The sequence below is a fragment of the Nerophis ophidion genome, linkage group LG22 (assembly GCF_033978795.1).
Source record: "Nerophis ophidion isolate RoL-2023_Sa linkage group LG22, RoL_Noph_v1.0, whole genome shotgun sequence".
Classification (NCBI taxonomy): Eukaryota; Metazoa; Chordata; class Actinopteri; order Syngnathiformes; family Syngnathidae; genus Nerophis; species Nerophis ophidion.
This window is the reverse complement of record NC_084632.1, coordinates 769,709-794,551: the sequence shown is the minus strand read 5'-3', so window position 1 is coordinate 794,551 and position 24,843 is coordinate 769,709. Positions and strand designations below refer to the sequence as shown.

The 24,843-nt window shown below is 40.8% G+C and overlaps 1 protein-coding gene across 2 annotated transcripts in view; it reads right to left on the bottom strand.

Moving 5' to 3' along the window:
- Positions 1-24,843, bottom strand: part of ghrhrb (growth hormone releasing hormone receptor b) — a 46,364-nt gene that overhangs the window by 9,949 nt on the left and 11,572 nt on the right. Inside the window, exons 3-10 of one of the 2 annotated variants that reach the window (XM_061882916.1) lie at positions 20,184-20,288; positions 17,800-17,900; positions 12,279-12,376; positions 12,084-12,216; positions 9,484-9,637; positions 4,414-4,474; positions 4,047-4,116; positions 1,419-1,510 (exon numbers count right to left, since the gene is read on the bottom strand). In XM_061882916.1, coding sequence (XP_061738900.1) covers positions 1,419-1,510; positions 4,047-4,116; positions 4,414-4,474; positions 9,484-9,637; positions 12,084-12,216; positions 12,279-12,376; positions 17,800-17,900; positions 20,184-20,288 — 814 coding nt within the window. The remainder of the gene's footprint in view (positions 1-1,418; positions 1,511-4,046; positions 4,117-4,413; positions 4,475-9,483; positions 9,638-12,083; positions 12,217-12,278; positions 12,377-17,799; positions 17,901-20,183; positions 20,289-24,843) is intronic. The other variant, XM_061882917.1, reaches the window with a different exon arrangement.

Sequence of the window (24,843 nt, the reverse complement as noted above, 5' to 3'; positions counted from 1 at the left end):
CTCTGCTAGATCTCCAACACAGTCTCCTTAAGTCCCTCTGCTAGATCTCCAACACAGTCTCCTTAAGTCCCTCTGCTAGATCTCCAACACAGTCTCCTTAAGTCCCTCTGCTAGATTTGCGCTGGTGTGTTGTTCATAAATGGCCCTAGTTTGCAGAACACGGCTTACAAAAGTCCAGTCAGAGGCCATGTGATGGGCAGTCACAGTTATGTAGTTCTCTGTAGCTCTGGATGTCCATCCATCTGTTGTGAGTGCAAAACCTTATGCAGATGACAGATCCTTGATAACAGCAGATTTAGTTTTCTCATACATTATATGGTCTTAAATATGCTGCTATAAAACACCAACGGCATTTGTGATACTGTAGCTTTGGCCCTTTCTGACTGGTCGGGAAGAGGCTGTTTGAATGCGGTGTTTGCAGCAGGTTTGTCTTTCTCTTAGCTGAAGCCATGTTTACTTGGGGGTGTTGCCGCTTTAAATGTGTTAGCATGTTTGATGTGTTGCCAGAAACAATGTCGGCAAACTGCTTTCCATTTGTCCACCTCTCGTCTTCCATTGCTGTAGCGCACCGCCAAGCCAAAGTGTTCCCAAACGGGAGATCTTAAAGAGGCAGGAGGGTTTTCCAGCTCTGGCTTTTGCATGATGTCGTCGTTGCTAGCAGGCCGTGTGTTTTGTCTGAGTGTGCATGGTGTACACAACATTCACTACACTACTTCAAATGTCTGTGTTTTGTCTGAGTGTGCATGGTGTACACAACATTCACTACACTACTTCAAATGTCCGTGTTGAAACTCGCTCGCTACACATCCGGACCGGACCCAAGACCCCGTACCGAAACGCTTGGATAGAAATACACGTACCGTTACAGCCCTACTATTCATTCATTAAAGTCTCCTGCACATGAACACATTTATTCCCTTTTTTTTCTCACCCATTCACTCATTAAGGTACAGTAGCATGTCTTCAGCACATATTACACCTTCGTACATTAGGTACCATATCTCCTGCATAGAAAAACAGTAGTCACTCATTCATTCAGTTACCATACATTAATCATCCATATGGTGCCATGTCTCGTGCACATGAATATATTATTCATTCAATCACTTATTCATTCAGTACCATGTCTTCTTACATCATTATTTATCAAGGTACTATGTCTCTTGCACATCCACACATGTATTCATTTTTTCACCCACCCATTCATTCATTAAGGTAGCATGTCCCCTGCGTATAAACACATACATTCATTCATTCATTAAGGCATCATATCTTCTGCACATGAACACATACATTCATTGAGGTGTCTCATGCACATGAAGCTATTATTCATTAATGCACCCATTCATTCATTAGGGTACCATGTCTCCTGCAAATGATTCATTCATTCATCACGGCGCCACGGTCAGGTCTCTCACTTGAAGTGGTTGCTATGGTTGCCGCCGACAGCGGGACGGCGTAGTTTCTGCAGCAGGATGCGTATGACGTTGATGAAGATGATGAAGTTTACCTGCAGGAATGAGAAAGTATTTAGATATCAACTACTTGCATATCTTTTCATGCTCACACTTTCACTCATTCATTGAGGAGAACAGCAGGTTGTGCTGCAGTAGTGCACAATCATAAACTGCATACACTACTAACCACATTTGATTCAATCTATTGCCAATTTTGGGGGATTTTTGCCCAAAACTAAGCATTTTTTTGCACATAGATAGCCAAAGGAAATAAAAATATAATAGTATTGGCCGCTAGATGAGACAAAAACAATCAAAGCGCTCTGTTTGGCATCGTGGCCACTGATTGGCTTTTTTGGGAAAGGCTGTTCTAAAACCTTAATTCTTGCCTATTTAGCCATTCCTTTACCACTTTTGGGGTCATAATCCTGTTGGAACACCCAACTGCCCCCAAGACCCAATCTCCAGGCTTCAAATTGTAGGTTCTTCTGAAGAATTTGGAGGTAATCCTCCTTTTTCATTGTCCCATTTACTCTCTGTAAAGCAGCAGTTGCATTGGCTGCAAAACAGGCCCAGAAGATAACACGACCACCACCATGCTTGATGGTAGGGTTGGTGTTCCTGGGATTAAAGGCCTCACTTTTTCTCCTCCAAACATATACACTGCAAAAAGTTAGTGTTAAAAAAAAACAAAAACAAAAAAAAATAAAAGTTAGGGGTATTTTATTTGAAGCAGAATTATCTGCCAATAGACCAAGAAAATGTGGCTTGTCAAGACTTTCCAAAACAAGTAAAATTAGCTACACTCAATGAACCCAAAAATACTTTCAAATAAGTACATTCTCCCTAATAACAAGTGCACATTTTTTGATAGAAATAAAATAGATCTTTTTGCTCAATATGTGTAGAAACTATTCTTAAATGAAGTAAATGCTAGTGCCATTATCTTGACATCATGATATGCGCTCGGCATCATGATTTTTTATTTCATGCTTGAAATAAGAAATAATTACTTTAAAAAAGTAGTTCTATACTTGTGAGTATTGATTAATCGATTGACACTTGTATTAGTAGATTGCACAGTACAGTCCATATTCCGTACAATTGACCACTAAATGGTAACACCCCAATAAGTTTTTCAACGTGTTTATGTCGGGGTCCACGTTAATCAATTCATGGTATGATGAGTGATGGTTGATGACACAGCTTTGAAACACTTGATATTCTAGTTTGAAGCATGTGTTGCTCAATATAGGTCATCACATCTTAGCAACAAGCTGCAATGTCTTACTGAGATCATTCAGGAGCAAACACTTAAAACAAGTAAAACACTCTAACATCAAATCTGCTTAGTGAGAAGAATGATCTTATCAGACAGAAAATAAGCAGATATCACACTTATTTGAGACATTTAATCTTACTTAGATTTCAGTTTTTGCAGTGTAGCTGGGTATTGTGGCCAAACAGTTCCAGTTGTGTTTCACCTGACATCACATGGACAAAGATAAGACATTCTGGAGGAAAGTTCTGTGGTCGGATGAAAGGAAAATGGAACTGTTTGGCCACAATAATTGTGGAGTAAAACAACTTGCACTGAGCCTAGTCTATAAAATCCACTACACCTCCTTGATACCGAAGTACATGTCAAACTACTTCCTTAACGTAAATGACCGCCATAACCACAACACCAGGGGGAGCTCCACAAACCACGTTAAACCCAGATTCCCGTCTAACAAAGGTCTTAACTCATTCTCTTTCTATGCCACATCAATGTGGAATGCACTCCCAACAGGTGGAAAAGTAAGTGCATCTCTATATTCCTTCAAAACTGCTCTAAAACAACACCTCCAGGCAACTTCAACCCTTTACTAATACCCTCCTCCATTCACATCCCATCTCCCCAGATTATAAACAACTCAAATGTACTTCTAATGTATATACTTGTTCTTATGCTATGTGAACTGACTATGTTCTCTGCTGGCTGTACATATCCTACTAAGTCACACCTACACTGTTTCAATGTCCACTTCTCACATGATATCATTGTTGATGACTGAAGTACTGATATCAACCAAACCTAACTCCACCCCCCGGATTGTAAATAATGTCAATAATTCAATGTATATACTATGATGATGAACTTGTGTGATGACTGTATTATGCTGATAGTATATATTTGTACCATGAATTGATTAACGTGGACCCCGACTTAAATAAGTTAAAAACTTATTGGGGTGTTACCATTTAGTGGTCAATTGTAGGGAATATGTACTGTACTGTGCAATCTACTAATCCAAGTTTCAATCAATTAATCAACCAATCTCAATATTCAGGGTTTTATCGTTCCTAGAAAAAATACAATTCAGTATTTTAAGGCGGTCTTTCATAACATTTTTAGCATTCAATCAGACTTTAATGTGAGGTTTTGTATTAGTTTTCCTAAAATAGATGTACCAGGCCCCAGACACATTTTTCTTCTCTAAATTTGCCCCGAGAGTCCAAATAATTGCCCAGGCCTGTTGTAGGTCTAACTTGGTAGGACTTACTGTAAGATGTGTGACAGTCCATGTGAGCCCGGTCATAACTCACCAGCAACGATGCCGTTATTGGAGCTTTTATGATCCACCAGATGAAGGCCACGTCAGTGTCATCCCAGCAGCTTCCCAGCAACATGTTGAGCAAACAAACAAGAATTATTACAAAAAAATGATATTATGACATATTTTGATATATTTGAATAGTAGGTGTTTTACCAGTAAACTTATCTTAACAAAGGTTATGAAGTATTTAGTATGACTTCTATTAAAGTACATGCTCCCAGTACAAAAGGGGGGATGGAGTACATTTACACATTTCTTGTATAATTGCCGATAACAATGATAAAGTGTTTGTATTTTTGGGGTGTAAATCTGCATACTTATTTCCCAAATGTAAGTTTCTGTCAGCATGATCTCACCCTCTGTTGTCATGGAGCTTCCTGGCCAACATCCATGCACTTAGGACTACTGCTGGCAGACCTGAGGGGAACACGAGGTGATGGGCTCAATCAAGTCAAAAGAACAATCAGAACAGGGGCAAATAACACGGAAAAAACCCCTTATGAAGATCAAGAAATGTCAAAGAATGAGGATGTGTTAGTGTGGATCATCATCCCCTTCCTGCTCCGTCACTGATAAGAATGCAATGGCAGGGTCCTTCTGACTAAGTGTCGCCCTGCCAAACACTTGGAATGGAACTCTATCCTGGACTCAACTTGATCCATCCCTACATTTTATACCGCTTGTCCCTTTTGGGGTCACAGGGGGTGCTGGAGCCTAACTCAGCTGCATTCGGCCAGAAGTCAGGGTAGACCTTGGACAAGTCGCCACCTCATCACAGGGCCAACACAGACAGACAACATTCACACACTAGGGACCATTTAGTGTTGCCAATCAACCTATCCCCAGGTGCATGTCTTTGGAAGTGGGAGGGGCCTATCCCCAGGTGCATGTCTTTGGAGGTGGGAGGGGCCTATCCCCAGGTGCATGTCTTTGGAGGTGGGAGGGGCCTATCCCCAGGTGCATGTCTTTGGAGGTGGGAGGGGCCTATCCCCAGGTGCATGTCTTTGGAGAAATATCTAGCAGCTAAAATGCGCCGAACACAGATAAGTGTGAAGATAGTGTTTTTTCCAATCATGCATTGCAGGGGATTTAAATGACTGTAATTGTGAATTACAAACCCCGTTTCCATGTGAGTTGGGAAATGGTGTTAGATGTAAATATAAACAGAATACAATGATTTGAAAATCATTTTCAAGCCATATTCAGTTGAATATGCTACAAAGACAACATATTTGATGTTCAAACTCATAAACTTTTTTTTTGTTGCAAATAATCATTAACTTTAGAATTTGATGCCAGCAACAATTGACAAAGAAGTTGGGAAAGGTGGCAATAAATACTGATAAAGTTGAGGAATGCTCATCAAACACTTATTTGGAACATCCCACAGGTGTGCAGGCTAATTGGGAACAGGTGGGTGCCATGATTGGCTATAAAAGCAGCTTCCATGAAATGCTAAGTAATTGACAAACAAGGATGGGGCGAGGGTCACCACTTTGTAAGCAAATTGTCAAACAGTTTTAGAACAACATTTCTCAACGAGCTATTGCAAGGAATTTAGGGATTTTACCATCTACGGTCCGTAAAATCATCAAAAAGTTCAGAGAATCTGGAGAAATCCCTGCACGTAAGCGATTACATTATGTACCTTTGAACCCTCAGGCGGTACTGTTTCAAAAACTGACATCAGTGTGTAAAGAATATCACCGCATGGGCTCAGGAACACTTCATAAAACCACTGTCAGTAACTACAGTTGGTCGCTACATCTGTAAGTGCAAGTTAAAACTCTAATATGCAAAGCCAAACCCATTTATCAACAACACCCTGGAACGCTGCCGGCTTTTCTGGGCCCGAGATCATTTAAGATGGACTGATGCAAAGTGGAAAAGTGTTCTGTGGTCTGACGAGTCCACATTTCAAATTATATTTGGAAACAGAGGACTTGGTGTCCTCCAGAACAAAGAGGAAAATAACCATCTGGATTGTTATAGGCACAAAGTGTAAAAGCCAGCATGTGTGATGGTATGGGGGTGTATTAGTGCCCAAGGCATGGGTAACTTACACATCTGTGAAGGCACCATTAATGCTGAAAGGTACATACAGGTTTTGGAACAACATATGATGTCATCCATGCAACGTTATCATGGACACCCCTGCTTATTTCAGCAAAATAATGCCAAGCCAAGTGTTACAACAGCGTGGCTTCGTAAAAAAGTGTGCAGGTACTTTCCTGGCCCGCCTGCAGTCCAGACCTGTCTCCCATGGAAAATGTGTGGCGCATTATGAAGCGTAAAATAGGACAGCGGAGACCCCGGACTGTTGAAGGACTGAAGCTCTACATAAAACAAGAATGGGAAAGAATTCCACTTTCAAAGCTTCAACAATTAGTTTCCTCAGTTCCCAAACGTTTATTGAGTGTTGTTGAAAGAAAAGGTGATGTAACACAGTGGTGAACATGCCCTTTCCCAACTACTTTGGCACGTGTTGCAGCCATGAAATTCTAAGTTAATTATTACTTGCAAAACAAAAAAAAAGTTTATGAGTTTGAACATCAAATATGTTGTCTTTGTAGCATATTCAACTGAATATGGCTTGAAAAGGATTTGCAAATCATTGTATTCTGTTTATATTTACATCTAACACAATTTCCCAACTCATATGGAAACAGGGGTTTATATATGTGGTGCTTGGACATTTTTTTTCTAACATCCACAAAGCTCAGCGAGCAGGTTGTGTTATGTGTTGACTTTTTCTGGGCTTTATTTGCGCCATGAGTGGGAAAGGTTGTTTTAGATTGGGTCACACTTTGGCCACTTTAAAGTCTAATTCATAGTCATTAGCCTGAATTACTTAAACCTGCAGCAATTACACAATCAGATATTTTCAAGTAAGTTGGGTCAGATTTCCTATTTAACGTTGGACGTTTCCTGGGTGAAAGTGAACAATTAGCCCGCTAGCTGTGGTTTGGACACCTCTGCCATAGGTATGTTGCCTTAACTTATGGGTCTATTTGAGGGGTACTTATTATCTCCTCTTCAAGCATCCTCCGTTGGATTCCGGGTGCAAGACGAGGAGCTCTAAAGGAGGACGTTGGACATGTTGCATGTGGACTCAACTTCTGCAAATGTATGTTACATCTGTTATTTCACAGAAACAAAATTGTCATGTTTGGTGATCATGTTTGGTTTAGTTAGGTTCTGTTTGGTTAAAACTCTGTTAGTTTGTATTTTTACACATCCTTGTTTGTTTTGTCACCATGACGACCCGTTAGTATCACCTGCCTCATCCATGTGATTCACGCACCTGTTTCAATCATGTCATTATTATTTAAGCCTGCTTTTTCAGTTGGTGGTCCTGGCGTCATCACTCTGTTTATGTTCCTTCCATGCTTGGCCAAGTAACTTTTTCTTTGTTTATTCCTGTCACAGTAACTTTTTCTTAGTTTATTCCTGTCACAGTAAGTTTTTCTTTGTTTATTCCTGTCACAGTAAGTTTTTCTTTGTTTATTCCTGTCACAGTAAGTTTTTCTTTGTTTATTCCTGTCACAGTAAGTGTTTATTTCTTTCACGCCCATAGTTTACGTCTTAGTGTTAAGTTTTGCTCCTCAGCCAAGTTTGTGTCTCCGTCTTGTGCACGCCTTTTGTTTGCATCTTTTTATAGTAAGAATTAAATCACGTATTTACCCTCACGCCATGTCCAGTCCAATTCTCTTGCATCTCGCGGAAAACAATCCACACAGTGAACTGCCTCAAAGTCCACGTCTTGACAAAAATATTGTTTTCCTGTGAATTTGCTCGAGTACAAAACCATGCATCAAGTTTAATTCCAGTTTGAATAAAAGTAGTTGAACAATTGTTTCAGAGAAAGTCTGACATTGTTTTGTAAAAGGAGCGGGAGGGCTTTCAAATAAAATTCTTCTCAGGGCCACTCTGGGTAGAGGTGGCTTTTATTTACATTTTACCCAATACTACTACTCAGTGGGTACTTTTAAAACGGTACAGGTGTTTAAACGCTATCTCAACCAGTACTTCAAAATTGAAACACTAATATATTATTATAATTTGTATTTTTTATTTTGTGACAATAAAATTGAGCAGACTAGTAATTTAAACATTTCAATTATATAAGATATCATGACTACTATGTTACTTATTAGATGTTACTTGTACAATATCACTACTACTACATTACTTACAATATATTACTTGTACAATATCACTACTACTACATTACTTACAATATATTACTTGTACATTATCACTACTACTACATTACTTACAATATATTACTTGTACATTATCACTACTACTACATTACTTACAATATATTACTTGTACAATATCACTACTACTACATTACTTACTAGATGTTACTTGTACATTAGTACTACTACAATATCACTACTACTACATAACTTCCAATATGTAACTTGTACAACATCACTACTACTACACAATTTACAATATGTAACTTGTACAATATCACTACTACTACACAATTTACAATATGTAACTTGTACAATATCACTACTACTACATTATTTAAAAGATATTACTTCTACAATATCAATACTACTACATTACTTACTAGATGTAACTTGTACAATATCACTACTACTACACAATTTACAGTATGTAACTTGTACAATATCACTACTACTACATTACTTACAATATATTACTTGTACATTATCACTACTACTACATTACTTACAATATATTACTTGTACATTATCACTACTACTACATTACTTACAATATATTACTTGTACAATATCACTACTACTACATTACTTACTAGATGTTACTTGTACATTAGTACTACTACAATATCACTACTACTACATAACTTCCAATATGTAACTTGTACAACATCACTACTACTACACAATTTACAATATGTAACTTGTACAATATCACTACTACTACACAATTTACAATATGTAACTTGTACAATATCACTACTACTACATTATTTAAAAGATATTACTTCTACAATATCAATACTACTACATTACTTACTAGATGTAACTTGTACAATATCACTACGACTACACAATTTACAGTATGTAACTTGTACAATATCACCACGACTACATAGCTTCCAAGTTATTACTTCTGTGTGAAGTGAATTGAGCTATATTTATGTAGCGCTTTCTCTCAAGAGACTGCAAGCACTTTACATAGTGACACCAATCATTTACTTTTGAAGTAGATTTCAAGCAGTGTGGGTGGAATTGGGGGCAAGGGTCTTGCCCAAGGACACAGAAGCAGTGACTAAGATGGCAGAAGCTGGAATTGAACCTGGAACCCTCAAGTCACCCTAGCAGCTGAGCCCCAGCAGTATTAGTGTACTTGTAGAATTTGGAGCTCATCCTTGGGCCGTGTAAGTAAGGTAACAGCAAGGAGAGAAGAAGAGTACTAACCCCAGCCGATGAGAATGTACCACCAGAAGTACTTCTTCTGGAAGACAAAGGTGAGAGCCAGCAGGGTTTGAAGATACATTCCCTCCACCAAGAGCCAGAAGTAGTTTGCCAGGATGCTGAACTGAAAGAAGACCACGGCTGCTTTACACGACGTCTGCGGGGCGACAACAACAAAGCGTCAGAAATGATGCGTGTCGTTTATCGGCCGTGTCACAAACATGAAATAATGACTATTTCCTCCACGTCTATTGAAACCCAGGTGGCTCATTTTATTGAAACTAGATCATTTAAAATAGCTTAACTGTCGCGGAGCGCACCTCGGGACATGCCCACGGCCACTCAACTCTGGCGAGCCACATCACTATCATGAGCTGACAACATACAACGCTAATACACAAGCGTGTGTTAAACAGTGGCGTAGTTACGTTATTAAACAAGCCCAACAGGCAAACCACCACATGTGTTGAACAGGTTCCATTGAATGGTACAGTATATGTAAATATATACATATAAGTGGAGGGGGGCGTGGCCTGCGGACCTCCCACAGAATGGGGGGTTCCCAGGACCGGCCTCGAAGACAACGACAGATGTGTTGATGGCCCAGGTGGGCCTTGTTATCTAATCACCTGTCACCTTTATTAGCAGCAGCCGTGATGAGACGAGTAGTTGGAGTTGGAGGTGCTTCTGGGCATACGCAGAAAGACTTGTTGCTTATTTCGTTCTCACGAGGTGAGAACGAAATAAAACAGTGTTATACCCTAAATTTCGGGTAGTGTGTGGTGGACTGAAGAACCCACTAGAGGGCAACCTCCACAATATACTATTATCACGGCTGTCAAAATGAATGAGTTAACTCGTGATTCATGCGTAAAAATGACTGCATTAGAGCAGACTTATATTAATCACGCTAATTGTTGAGACAGTAGATGCTGCTTTAGCTGAACTGCTGGACAGGCAGTGATCAGCTCAATGCATACGTCCAAAAAGAAGTGAGGGGACCGGGACCGGGACCGCTGCACTCACTGGCAAATACCAGGACGTCTCACTCACCGTCGAAGTGAGGGGACCGGGACCGCTGCACTCACTGGTAAATACCAGGACGTCTCACTCATCGTCGAAGTGAGGGGACCGGGACCGCTGCACTCACTGGTAAATACCAGGACGTCTCACTCACCGTCGAAGTGAGGGGACCAGGACCGCTGCACTCACTGGTAAATACTAGGACGTCTCACTCACCGTCGAAGTGAGGGGACCGGGACCGCTGCACTCACTGGTAAATACCAGGACGTCTCACTCACCGTCGAAGTGAGGGGACCGGGACCGCTGCACTCACTGGTAAATACTAGGACGTCTCACTCACCGTCGAAGTGAGGGGACCAGGACCGCTGCACTCACTGGTAAATACTAGGACGTCTCACTCACCGTCGAAGTGAGGGGACCGGGACCGCTGCACTCACTGGTAAATACCAGGACCTCTCACTCATCGTCGAAGTGAGGGGACCGGGACCGCTGCACTCACTGGTAAATACCAGGACGTCTCACTCATCGTCGAAGTGAGGGGACCGGGACCGCTGCACTCACTGGTAAATACCAGGACCTCTCACTCATCGTCGAAGTGAGGGGACCGGGACCGCTGCACTCACTGGTAAATACCAGGACCTCTCACTCATCGTCGAAGTGAGGGGACCGGGACCGCTGCACTCACTGGTAAATACCAGGACGTCTCACTCACCGTCGAAGTGAGGGGACCGGGACCGCTGCACTCACTGGTAAATACCAGGACCTCTCACTCATCGTCGAAGTGAGGGGACCGGGACCGCTGCACTCACTGGTAAATACCAGGACGTCTCACTCACCGTCGAAGTGAGGGGACCGGGACCGCTGCACTCACTGGTAAATACCAGGACGTCTCACTCACCGTCGAAGTGAGGGGACCGGGACCGCTGCACTCACTGGTAAATACCAGGACGTCTCACTCACCGTCGAAGTGAGGGGACCGGGACCGCTGCACTCACTGGTAAATACCAGGACGTCTCACTCATCGTCGAAGTGAGGGGACCGGGACCGCTGCACTCACTGGTAAATACCAGGACGTCTCACTCATCGTCGAAGTGAGGGGACCGGGACCGCTGCACTCACTGGTAAATACCAGGACCTCTCACTCATCGTCGAAGTGAGGGGACCGGGACCGCTGCACTCACTGGTAAATACCAGGACGTCTCACTCACCGTCGAAGTGAGGGGACCGGGACCGCTGCACTCACTGGTAAATACCAGGACGTCTCACTCACCGTCGAAGTGAGGGGACCGGGACCGCTACACTCACTGGTAAATACCAGGACGTCTCACTCACCGTCGAAGTGAGGGGACCGGGACCGCTACACTCACTGGTAAATACTAGGACGTCTCACTCATCGTCGAAGTGAGGGGACCGGGACCGCTACACTCACTGGTAAATACCAGGACGTCTCACTCACCGTCGAAGTGAGGGGACCGGGACCGCTACACTCACTGGTAAATACCAGGACGTCTCACTCACCGTCGAAGTGAGGGGACCGGGACCGCTACACTCACTGGTAAATACCAGGACGTCTCACTCACCGTTGACATGAAACAATGGTCGTGGTCGTGGTCGGAGAAAAGAACGGAGTCTTTAATGAAAACGGCGCTGGCTCTCAGAATGAAGGAGAAGAAGAGGTTGATGTGGATGTAGTTCCTGGTGCAGTGGAACTTCCTGACCAGAAGACAAACTGTGTTAGTGTAATACTAACATTCTACTGAGATACTAAGTGTTACCTGAAGATCGTGAAGACAAAGATGGCCGATACAAGCGAGATGAAGGAGGTTGCATAGCCGACAGTGTACACATGCTGGAAGTTGGAGAAGTATGTCGTCTGGACAAAATGAAATATTACGAAGATAAACATCTTTCAACAAATAACTCACGTTTAAATATTTTCTAATGAGGGTGTAAAGAGGGATGGATGATACAGTAACAATTGCCGGTACTTGGGAATCTATACTGGTACTAAATGGAAACCTTTTTTTGGTAATACTTTGTCTATTTATTTATACATACAAAAAAAAAAATCTGATGATTGAGGGAACCCCTCATGAAACAGATCTGTAGAGATGAAGTAGTCTTGTGATTTTTTTCCCACACCTACATATATATACATACATATATATATATACATATATATATATATATATATATATATATATATACATATATACATACATATATATATATATATATATATACATATATACATACATATATATATATATATATACATATATACATACATATATATATATATATATACATATATACATACATATATATATATATATATACATATATACATACATATATATATATATATATATATATATATATATATATATATATATATATATATATATATATGTATATATATATATATATATATACATACATATATATATATATACATACATATATATATACATACATATATATATATACATACATATATATATATATACATATATATATATATATATATATATATATATATATATACATATATACATACATATATATATATATATATATATACATATATACATACATATATATATATATATATACATATATACATACATATATATATATATATATACATATATACATACATATATATATATATATATACATATATATATATATATATATATATATATATATATATATATATATATATATATATATATATATATATATGTATATATATATATATATATATACATATATATATATATATATACATATATACATACATATATATATACATATATACATACATATATATATATATATATATATATATATATATATATATATATATATATATATATATATATATATATATATGTATTAGATTTAAATCCCCGAGGGGAAATTAAAATTTTCAGCACAACCCCATTCGAGGTCAAATCAAATCAACTTTATTTATACAACGCATTTGAAATGTACCACAGAGGTAGCCAAAGTGCTGTGCAATAGACAGGTTAAAAATGAGAACCGAGCAAACACAACACAACACAAACAGAACATGATCAAAAATAAATAAATAAAAGATAAAAACAGGATGACATCAGGTGTATAATGGGGCGCCATTGCAGGATGGATATCACTCAGTGTTAAATGCCAAGGAATAAAAGTATGCTTTTAAGAGAGATTTAAAAAGAGGAAGAGAGGAGGCTTGTCTAACACTCAGAGGTAGGTGGTTCCAGAGCTTGGGAGCAGCAGCAGCCAAAGCTCTGTCACCTCTAAGCTTCAGCCTCGTGTCAGGGACCCTCAGTAGCAGCTGATCACATGATCTTAGGGATCAGGTGGGGCAGTAAAGCTGAAGGTCGGAGAGATATGTTGGCGCCAGGTTGTTTAGACATTTAAAAACAAATAGAAGGAGTTTAAAATGGATTAGATAACGCACAGAGAGCCAGTGAAGGGAGACTAATATAGGGGTGATGTGCTGACGTCTGCGGGTCTGTGTTAGCAGACCAGCAGCAGAGTTCTGCACCAGCTGCAGGCCTGGCTAATGCCGACATACAGGCCAATACAGTAGTCTAAACCAGTCCAGATAAAGGCGGGAATTATTTCTCGAGATCATGTCCTGACAGAAGCGGTTTCACTTTGGCTATTTGGCGTAATTGATTAAAGCTTTTTTGAACGACGCTGCTGATTTGTTTTTCAAATTTAAAATCTGAGTGGAACTTTACCCCCAGGTTTGTGACACAGTCGCTGAGATACGGGGTCAGAGTGCCGAGGTCAACGTTGGGGGAGGGAGATCGACTTGGACCGAACAACATAACTTCTCTTTTGTCTTCATTTAGACTCAGGAAGTTAGCTGAAAGCCAGGCTTTGATGTCGTGCAGGCAGTCAATGAGACCTTGAACTGTGTTGTTTTGTGCCACGGGAAAATAGATCTGGCAATCATCGGCATAAAAATGAAATGCAATACCGTACTTCTTAAAAATAGAACCAAGGGGGAGAAGGTAAAGCGCAAATAGGATTGGGGCTAGGATTGAGCCCTGGGGGACCCCGTGTGGTAGAGGAGCTGTGGAAGACATAAAACTGTCTATTTTTACACAGAAACTCCTGTCGGCTAGGTACGACCGGAACCAGTTGAGGGCGGCGCCCTTAATACCCACAGTTCTCAAGACAAGTGATTAAGGTGGTGTGGTCGACGGTGTCCAACGCAGCAGACAGTTCTAAAAGCACCAGGACGACATATTTACCAGAATCAGTTGACAGGAGGATATTATTAAAAACTTTTAGAAGCGCTGACTCTGTGCTGTGGAGGGCTTTAAAAGCGGACTGGAACATTACAGGAAGACGGATCAGGATTGCTGACAGGTCTGCCAACTTGCGGCACCCCTTACAAAAAAGAAGAGGTGTGTGGGGAAGATGGGGGGACACAAAAAAAATGTGTCTAAGCCTGGGCCCCTGGAGAGGGGGTCTTCTAAACTGAGGACAAGGGGGAAAAAAACAACTCATAGCCATAGCACACATCCCTCTTAGATGTGTGTAAGAGGGAAACATCAAAGAACACAAAGGACATGAAAGACATTAAAGCAGCAGATACAAGCAGACACTTCTACATACAGCTATGAATAGAAAGTAAACGAAACATATCCAGTGTGGTAGCCTCTGCAGTGTTCCACGCCATCGTCTACTGGAGTGGGGGGAGCATGGCCAGAGACAGGAGCAGACCCAACAAAACAACCAGGAAAGCCAACTCCACCCTCGTCCACCCACCAACTCTCGGCCAGTGTCCAGTCCGCATGGATGAGCGAGGATACGTCCAAGAAGACTGAGGTGTCTGACACCTGCTCATTCAGCCAAGACACTGAAGCTTGTCCGTCCTGGTGCTTTGTGCCAGCTCTGGAGTCCTGTCTCTTCATCCACATCTCCTCCAGTCTCTCCAAACTCTGCAGTCCTGTCTCTTCATCCACATCTCCTCCAGTCCATCCAAACTCTGCATCCAAACTCTGCAGTCCTGTCTCTTCATCCGCATCTCCTCCAGTCTCTCCAAACTCCGCAGTCCTGTCTCTTCATCCACATCTCCTCCAGTCTCTCCAAACTCTGCAGTCCTGTCTCTTCATCCACATCTCCTCCAGTCTCTCCAAACTCTGCAGTCCTGTCTCTTCATCCACATCTCCTCCAGTCTCTCCAAACTCTGCAGTCCTGTCTCTTCATCCACATCTCCTCCAGTCTCTCCAAACTCTGCAGTCCTGTCTCTTCATCCACATCTCCTCCAGTCTCTCCAAACTGCAGTCCTGTCTCTTCATCCACATCTCCTCCAGTCTCTCCAAACTCTGCAGTCCTGTCTCTTCATCCACATCTCCTCCAGTCTCTCCAAACTCTGCAGTCCTGTCTCCTCATCCACATCTCCTCCAGTCTCTCCAAACTCTGCAGTCCTGTCTCTTCATCCACATCTCCTCCAGTCTCTCCAAACTCTGCAGTCCTGTCTCTTCATCCACATCTCCTCCAGTTTCTCCAAACTGCAGTCCTGTCTCTTCATCCACATTTCCTCCAGTCTCTCCAAACTCTGCAGTCCTGTCTCTTCATCCACATCTCCTCCAGTCTCTCCAAACTCTGCAGTCCTGTCTTTTCATCCACATCTCCTCCAGTCCTCCAAACTCTGCAGTCCTGTCTCCTCATCCACATCTCCTCCAGTCTCTCCAAACAGACTCCGGTGTGGCAGAGACCCAGCAGCTGGTCTCCATGGCCAAAAGGCTCCCGGGAGGCAGATCCAGAAGTCCACAAAAAAGCACCGCAGAGGTCACGAAAGTGCCGCTCCTTGTCACACAGTCCATAAGGATCCCAGACCAAAAAGAAAAAAAAAAAATATGTATATAATAAGACATGAAAAGAAGAGGGAAACACAAAAGGATGACACAAGAGCACAGAACTCCTGCAACAGCTGCCACTACAGCGGTGCCATCTATATATATATATATATATATATATATATATATATATATATATATATATATATATATATATATATATATATATATATATATATATCATAGTAGTCCTACTTGGGACTTTTTGTTTATTGTATTGCTTTTGATATTATCTGTTTTAAAAACGTTCCCAATACTGTATACTGTTTATAAAAAGAGAAATAATAACACCCAGATTTTCCCTGAAGATTAAAAAAAAGGAGACTATATCGCCAAAAGTATTTGACCACCTGCTTTAATCACATTTTAACTTGAAGTGACATCCCAGGGAATTGTCCAAACTGTTTTGGTATCCTGGAGCATTCAAAGTTCCTTTCACTGGAACTAAGGGGCCAAGCTCCACTCCTGAAAAAACAACCCCACACCATAATTCGTCCTCCACCAAATTTCACCCTCGGCACAATGCAAATATATAGTGTTCTCCTGGCAACCTCCAAAGCCAGACTGGTCCATCAGATTGCAAGATGGAAAAGTGTGATTCATCAGTCCAGAGAAGGTGTCTCCTCTGCTCTACAGTCCAGTGGCGATGTCCTTTACACCACTGCATCCCACGCGTTGCATTGGACTTGGTGACGTATGGCTTAGATGATGTCGCTCGGCCATGGAAACCCACACCATGAAGCTGTCTGCGTACTTTAGGTGGGCTAAATGGAAGGTGACATGAAGTTTGGAGCTGTGTAGCAAGTGACTGTGCAGAAGGTCTTTGCTGACCTCTCTGTCAGTTTATCTGGCCCACCACTTGCTGGCTGACTTGCTGTTGTTCCCAAACTCTTCACTTTTCTTAAAATAAAGTTGAGGAAATTTTATAACTGCATTTGTTGCACAGTAGGCATCCTGTGACAGTTCCATGCTGGAAATCACTGAGAGCGGCCCATTCTGTCACAAATGTTTGTAGAAACAGTCTCCATGTCTAAGTGCTGGATTTGATACACCGGGCCAAGTGATTAGAACACCTGCTTCTCATCATTTGGATGGGTGGCTCAATACTTTTGCCAATATAGTGTATTTCCAATACTGATAAAGCCCATTCTAATCCATGTATCTGTAGTGTCGATACCAAAAGTATTATTGCTTGCACGTTAACTTGTGACTTTATCCATAGACTTTATGATGCTTGTTGACATGTTTTTTTCTTATTTGATATTTTATACTCTTATTTAACAAAGCTGTTAATTAAGTTGTAGGTTTTGACCCCAACGACAATAAAGACTTTGTTCATGCACCAAGCTTCCTACAGTTGGATAACAATGTAAATAAAAAATGGAAAGTTTGCATGTTTTTAGTTGCCGTGCTCTACCTGTGGCTCTGATTGGATGTCTTCTGCAAACTGGCAGGCTTCCGTGTAGGCTGGATAGACCGCCGACCAGCCGTGCTCCGTGCAGTTCCTGTAGATGTAACCTACGACACAACAGTACAAGCAATCAATCAATCAATCAATCAATCAATGTTTGACATGCCTCAAAATAGCAGCTTGGAATTTGGGACATGCTCTCTCTGAGAGAGCATGAAGAGGTTAAGGTGGGCGGGGTCTGGGGGTAGGGGGTAGCAGGGGGTGTATATTGTAGTGTCCCGGAAGAGTTAGTGCTGCAAGGGGTTCTGGGTATTTGTTCTGTTGTGTTACGGTGCGGCTGTTCTCCCAAAATGTGTTTGTCATTCTTGTTTGGTGTGGCTTCAGTGTGGCGCATATTTATAACAGTGTTAAAGTTGTTTATACGGCCACCCTCAGTGTGACCTGTATGGCTGTTGACCAAGTATGCGTTGCATTCACTTGTGTGTGTGAAAAGCCGTAGATGTTATGTGACTGGGCCGGCACGCAAAGGCATTGTCTTTAAGGTTTATTGGCGCTCTGTACTTCTCCCTACGTGCGTGTACACAGTAGCGTTTTAAAAAGTCATACATTTGACTTTTTGAAACCGATAACGATAATTTCCGATATTACACTTTAAAGCATTTTTCGTCATCTCTAATTGCGAAAGCGGTCAGCCTAATTTTTTTGAGCAGTAATAAAAGATAAAGAAAAAAAAAACCTGAAGTCCAAATTGCAACTTTTTCTTGTTGCATGTAACCTGTTTGCTCTTTTAATCCACTTTATTATGTTTTTTTTCTTTAATTACTAGAATTTTTAGAATCGAACACGGGTTGTTAAAAATGAGCTGCGGGCTGCAAATGGCCCCCAAGTCCAAAATGCACAGAAATTCCCTAAAGCCTGAAACATGTTGCTACAAAAAAAAATATTTGCTCTTATTGGCTGTCTGCGCAGCATTTAGTTATATGACTCAATGCAGACAACCTTCCCTGGTCATGGTACAAAAAAGAATAAAAATCCAACCAACACAAAATGTCAACACACATAACACAACCTGCTCACTGAACTTTGTGGATATTATAAAAATGTCCTTGCACCATAAAAAAATCTAAATTACTCCCATTTAAATCAATAAAAAAAGTTTTGGTGGTTTATAACTGCTTGATATTTCTAATTGATTACAACACTTTAAGGAGAGATCATCACAGAAGCAAACAAGGTCGTAGTCAAACTTTCACATACTCTTGATTTCCAACTACCGTATTTTTCGGATTATAAATTGCAGTTTTTTTCATAGTTTGGCCGGGGGTGTGACTTATACTCAGGAGCGACTTATGTGTGAAATTATTAACACATTACCGTAAAATATCAAATAATATTATTTATCTCATTCAAGTAAGAGACAAGATGTATAAGATTTCATGGGATTTATGGATTAGGAGTGAGAGATAGTTTGGTAAAGGTATAGCATGTTCTATATGTTATAGTTATTTGAATGACTCTTACCATAATATGTTAGGTTAACATAGCAGTTGCTTATTTATGCCTCATATAACCTACACTTATTCAGCCTGTTCTTCACTATTCTTTATTTATTTTAAATTGCCTTTCAAATGTCTATTCTTGCTGTTGGCTTTTATCAAATAAATTTTCCCCCCAAAATGCGGTCCAGTGTGATTTATGTTTTTTCCCTTCTTTATTATGCATTTTTTGCAGGTGCGACTTATACTCCGGAGCGACTTATACTCTGAAAAATACAGTATATGCATTATTAACGAGATAGCCATGATATTGCTATATAATATGTACACATATGTACCGTATGATTTATATAGAGTTACTTTCCATGCAGGCCCTCGACCAGCATTTTCTTTAGCCCAATGCGGCCCCCAAGTCCAAAAGTTTGGAGGCCCTGCGTCACGCAGACCCTGGGGCCACAGCATAGGTGGGTGCACGGTGTGGGCGGAGGCTGAAACCCCAGGGAGGTTTTCTCCTTCTCAGCATTGCCTTTACCTAACGTTACATATTCATGCTCTGGGCTCCAACGAGGAACTCTTTGATTTTCCAATTGTTTATTTTCTCCTCAACGGTCCCGATACCGCCTAAACGGCGCTCCGGCACTTGACATTTCTCAGCATCTGTGGAGGTGGAACTCCACCGGGGTGCCGGAACCCACTAACATCCAGTTATCAGGTCAACCACAGCAACCCGACGCCTACTCTTCCTTCCAGTAAACACAATCTTACGCTTTTGTTCTCCCTTCCATCATTTGTTCAGCGAGCATCCCACGTGCTGAATGTCCAGCAGCTCAGATAACACACTTCATACCTTGTTCTTCTTCCAAATCTTCCTGTACATGATATGATGTCCAGTACCTTGCTGCTGAAAGAGCTGGGAGATATTGGCGCAGGACGCAGCCACCACCTGGCCCACCTCAGCACGGAACCAGCAGTGAATGTCTTCCCACGCCGTTTGACAGCCTGACAATGATAACATCCATCACTTTTCCCACAATCACTTTACGGGAGGTAAACAATGGTCACAAAAGGGAGCACACACGCCATACATTTCACATAAACACTTTACATGTGACATTCATTGGAAAATGAAAAGAGATTTGTGTTAACCCCAAAAGCAGGGGTGTCCAAACTTTTTCCAGCAAAATAAAAGCATGTCTAGACCAAGGGTCAGAAACCCTGAATGTAGAAAGAGCCATTTTGGAGCAAAAATACAAAAACAAATCTGCCTGGAGCCGCAAAACCAATTTAAAAGCCATATTACATCCAGATGGTGTGTCATGAGATGTACATTGAATTAAGAGGACTTACAGGAAACTATGTGAGCTGAACTAGAACTACAAATGATGCAATATGTACATACAACTAGCCTAAATAGCATTTTAGCATTGATTAGCTTGCAGTCATGCAGGGACCACATATCAATCAATCAATCAATCAATGTTTACTTATATAGCCCTAAATCACTAGTGTCTCAAAGGGCTGCACAAACCACCACCACATCCTCAGTAGAGCCCACATAAGGGCAAGGAAAAACTCACACCCAATGGGACGTCGGTGACAGTGACAATGATGACTATGAGAAACCTTGGAGGGGACCCCCCCCCCTCTAGGGAACCAAGAGCAATGGATTTCGAGTGGGTCTAACATGGTATTGTGAAAGTCCAGTCCATAGTGGATCTTAAACATAACGGTGAGAGTCCAGTCCAAAGTGGATCCAACACAGTAGCGAGAGTCCCGTCCAAAGTGGACCTAGCAGGAAACCATCCCAAGCGAAGGCGGATCAGCAGCGCAGAGATGTACTCAACCGATACACAGGCAAGCGGTCCATCCTGGGTCCCGACTCTGGATGAGCGGTCCATCCTGGGTCCAGACTCTGGACTAGCGGTCCATCCTGGGTCCAGACTCTGGACTAGCGGTCCATCCTGGGTCCTGATTCTGGACTAGCGGTCCATCCTGGGTGCCGACTCTGGACGAGCGGTCCATCCTGGGTGCCGACTCTGGACGAGCGGTCCATCCTGGGTGCCGACTCTGGACGAGCGGTCCATCCTGGGTCCTGACTCTGGACTAGCGGTCCATCCTGGGTCCTGACTCTGGACGAGCGGTCCATCCTGGGTGGACTCTGGATGAGCGGTTCATATTGGGTGCTGACTCTGGATGAGCGGTTCATATTGGGTCCTGACTCTGGATGAGCGGTTCATATTGGGTGCTGACTCTGGATGAGCGGTTCATATTGGGTGCTGACTCTGGACGAGCGGTCCATCCTGGGTCCTGACTCTGGATGAGCGGTTCATATTGGGTCCTGACTCTGGATGAGCGGTTCATATTGGGTGCTGACTCTGGATGAGCGGTTCATATTGGGTGCTGACTCTGGACGAGCGGTTCATATTGGGTCCTGACTCTGGATGAGCGGTTCATATTGGGTGCTGACTCTGGATGAGCGGTTCATATTGGGTGCTGACTCTGGACGAGCGGTTCATATTGGGTGCTGACTCTGGATGAGCGGTTCATATTGGGTGCTGACTCTGGACGAGCGGTCCATCCTGGGTCCTGACTCTGGATGAGCGGTTCATATTGGGTCCTGACTCTGGATGAGCGGTTCATATTGGGTGCTGACTCTGGACGAGCGGTTCATATTGGGTCCTGACTCTGGATGAGCGGTTCATATTGGGTCCTGACTCTGGATGAGCGGTTCATATTGGGTCCTGACTCTGGATGAGCGGTTCATATTGGGTGCTGACTCTGGACGAGCGGTCCATCCTGGGTCCTGACTCTGGATGAGCGGTTCATATTGGGTGCTGACTCTGGATGAGCGGTTCATATTGGGTCCTGACTCTGGATGAGCGGTTCATATTGGGTCCTGACTCTGGATGAGCGGTTCATATTGGGTCCTGACTCTGGATGAGCGGTTCATATTGGGTCCTGACTCTGGACGAGCGGTCCATCCTGGGTCCTGACTCTGGATGAGCGGTTCATATTGGGTCCTGGCTCTGGACGAGCGGTCCATCCTGGGTCCTGACTCTGGACAGCCTGTACTTCATCCATGTGTCCCCCCATTATGCCCGATTAGCATTCCATACAAGTCAATAACATCAACAAAACTCACCTTTGTGCATTCACGCACAACATTCAAAGTTTGGTGGACAAAATGAGACAGAAAAACAAGTGGCATAAAACGCGTCTTAGAAAGTCGGAGGTAGTACATGTTAACAAACTAGGGTGAGTTCAAAGACCGCCAAAATGAGTAGGACAAAACGGCGCTGGCCAAATACTGGAATGAGTGAAGCATGTTTAATATAAACAGTGTGCTTTATAACAACTAGGGAGCTTTGTGTCATGTTTGTCCTCCTACAGAAACCAGATTGAAACCAAAAATATATATTTTTTAAACGGCAAGAACACAAAATATGTAATATTTCCACCAATAAATATTTCAAAGTGGAATAGTACCTGGAGCTGTGAGTAAGTCAATAATTTATAACAACATTGATTTTAATTCATAATATATTTTTGGAGCAGTAACAAAAGACAAAGAAAAAAATAAGTTTCTTGTTGCATGTAACCTGTTTTGCTATTTTAATCCACTTTATTATGTTTTTTTTTTTTTTAATTACTAGGATTTTTAGAATCGAACACGGGTTGTTAAAAAATTAGCTGCGGGCCACAAATGGTCCCCCGGCCGCACTTTGGACAGAACTGTCCTAAAACCTGGACCATGTTGCTACAAACACAGATAACAACAATACAAGATATTTACTGTGCAGGGATGATGTTGCTCTAAAGGTAAGTAATGTACATGTATATTTACTAGTAGATGTGATAATGTACATGTATATTTCCTAGTAGATGTGATAATGTACATGTATATTTACTAGTAGATGTGATAATGTACATGTATATTTCCTAGTAGATGTGATAATGTACATGTATATTTACTAGTAGATGTGATAATGTACATGTATATTTACTAGTAGATGTGATAATGTACGTGTATATTTAGTAGTAGATGTGATAATGTACATGTATATTTCCTAGTAGATGTGATAATGTACATGTATATTTACTAGTAGATGTGATAATGTACATGTATATTTCCTAGTAGATGTGATAATGTACATGTATATTTACTAGTAGATGTGATAATGTACATGTATATTTCCTAGTAGATGTGATAATGTACATGTATATTTACTAGTAGATGTGATAATGTACATGTATATTTCCTAGTAGATGTGATAATGTACGTGTATATTTACTAGTAGATGTGATAATGTACATGTATATTTCCTAGTAGATGTGATAATGTACATGTATATTTACTAGTAGATGTGATAATGTACATGTATATTTCCTAGTAGATGTGATAATGTACATGTATATTTACTAGTAGATGTGATAATGTACATGTATATTTACTAGTAGATGTGATAATGTACATGTATATTTACTAGTAGATGTGATAATGTACATGTATATTTCCTAGTAGATGTGATAATGTACATGTATATTTCCTAGTAGATGTGATAATGTACATGTATATTTACTAGTAGATGTGATAATGTACATGTATATTTCCTAGTAGATGTGATAATGTACATGTATATTTACTAGTAGATGTGATAATGTACATGTATATTTACTAGTAGATGTGATAATGTACGTGTATATTTAGTAGTAGATGTGATAATGTACATGTATATTTCCTAGTAGATGTGATAATGTACATGTATATTTACTAGTAGATGTGATAATGTACATGTATATTTACTAGTAGATGTGATAATGTACATGTATATTTACTAGTAGATGTGATAATGTACATGTATATTTACTAGTAGATGTGATAATGTACATGTATATTTACTAGTAGATGTGATAATGTACATGTATATTCCCTAGTAGATGTGATAATGTACATGTATATTTCCTAGTAGATGTGATAATGTACATGTATATTTACTAGTAGATGTGATAATGTACATGTATATTTACTAGTAGATGTGATAATGTACATGTATATTTACTAGTAGATGTGATAATGTACATGTATATTTACTAGTAGATGTGATAATGTACATGTATATTTACTAGTAGATGTGATAATGTAATGTATATTTACTAGTAGATGTAATAATGTACATGTATATTTACTAGTAGATGTGATAATGTACATGTATATTTACTAGTAGATGTGATAATGTACATGTATATTTACTAGTAGATGTGAAAATGTACATGTATATTTACTAGTAGATGTGATAATGTACATGTATATTTCCTAGTAGATGTGATAATGTACATGTATATTTACTAGTAGATGTGATAATGTACATGTATATTTACTAGTAGATGTGATAATGTACATGTATATTTCCTAGTAGATGTGATAATGTACATGTATATTTCCTAGTAGATGTGATAATGTACATGTATATTTCCTAGTAGATGTGATAATGTACATGTATATTTACTAGTAGATGTGATAATGTACATGTATATTTACTAGTAGATGTGATAA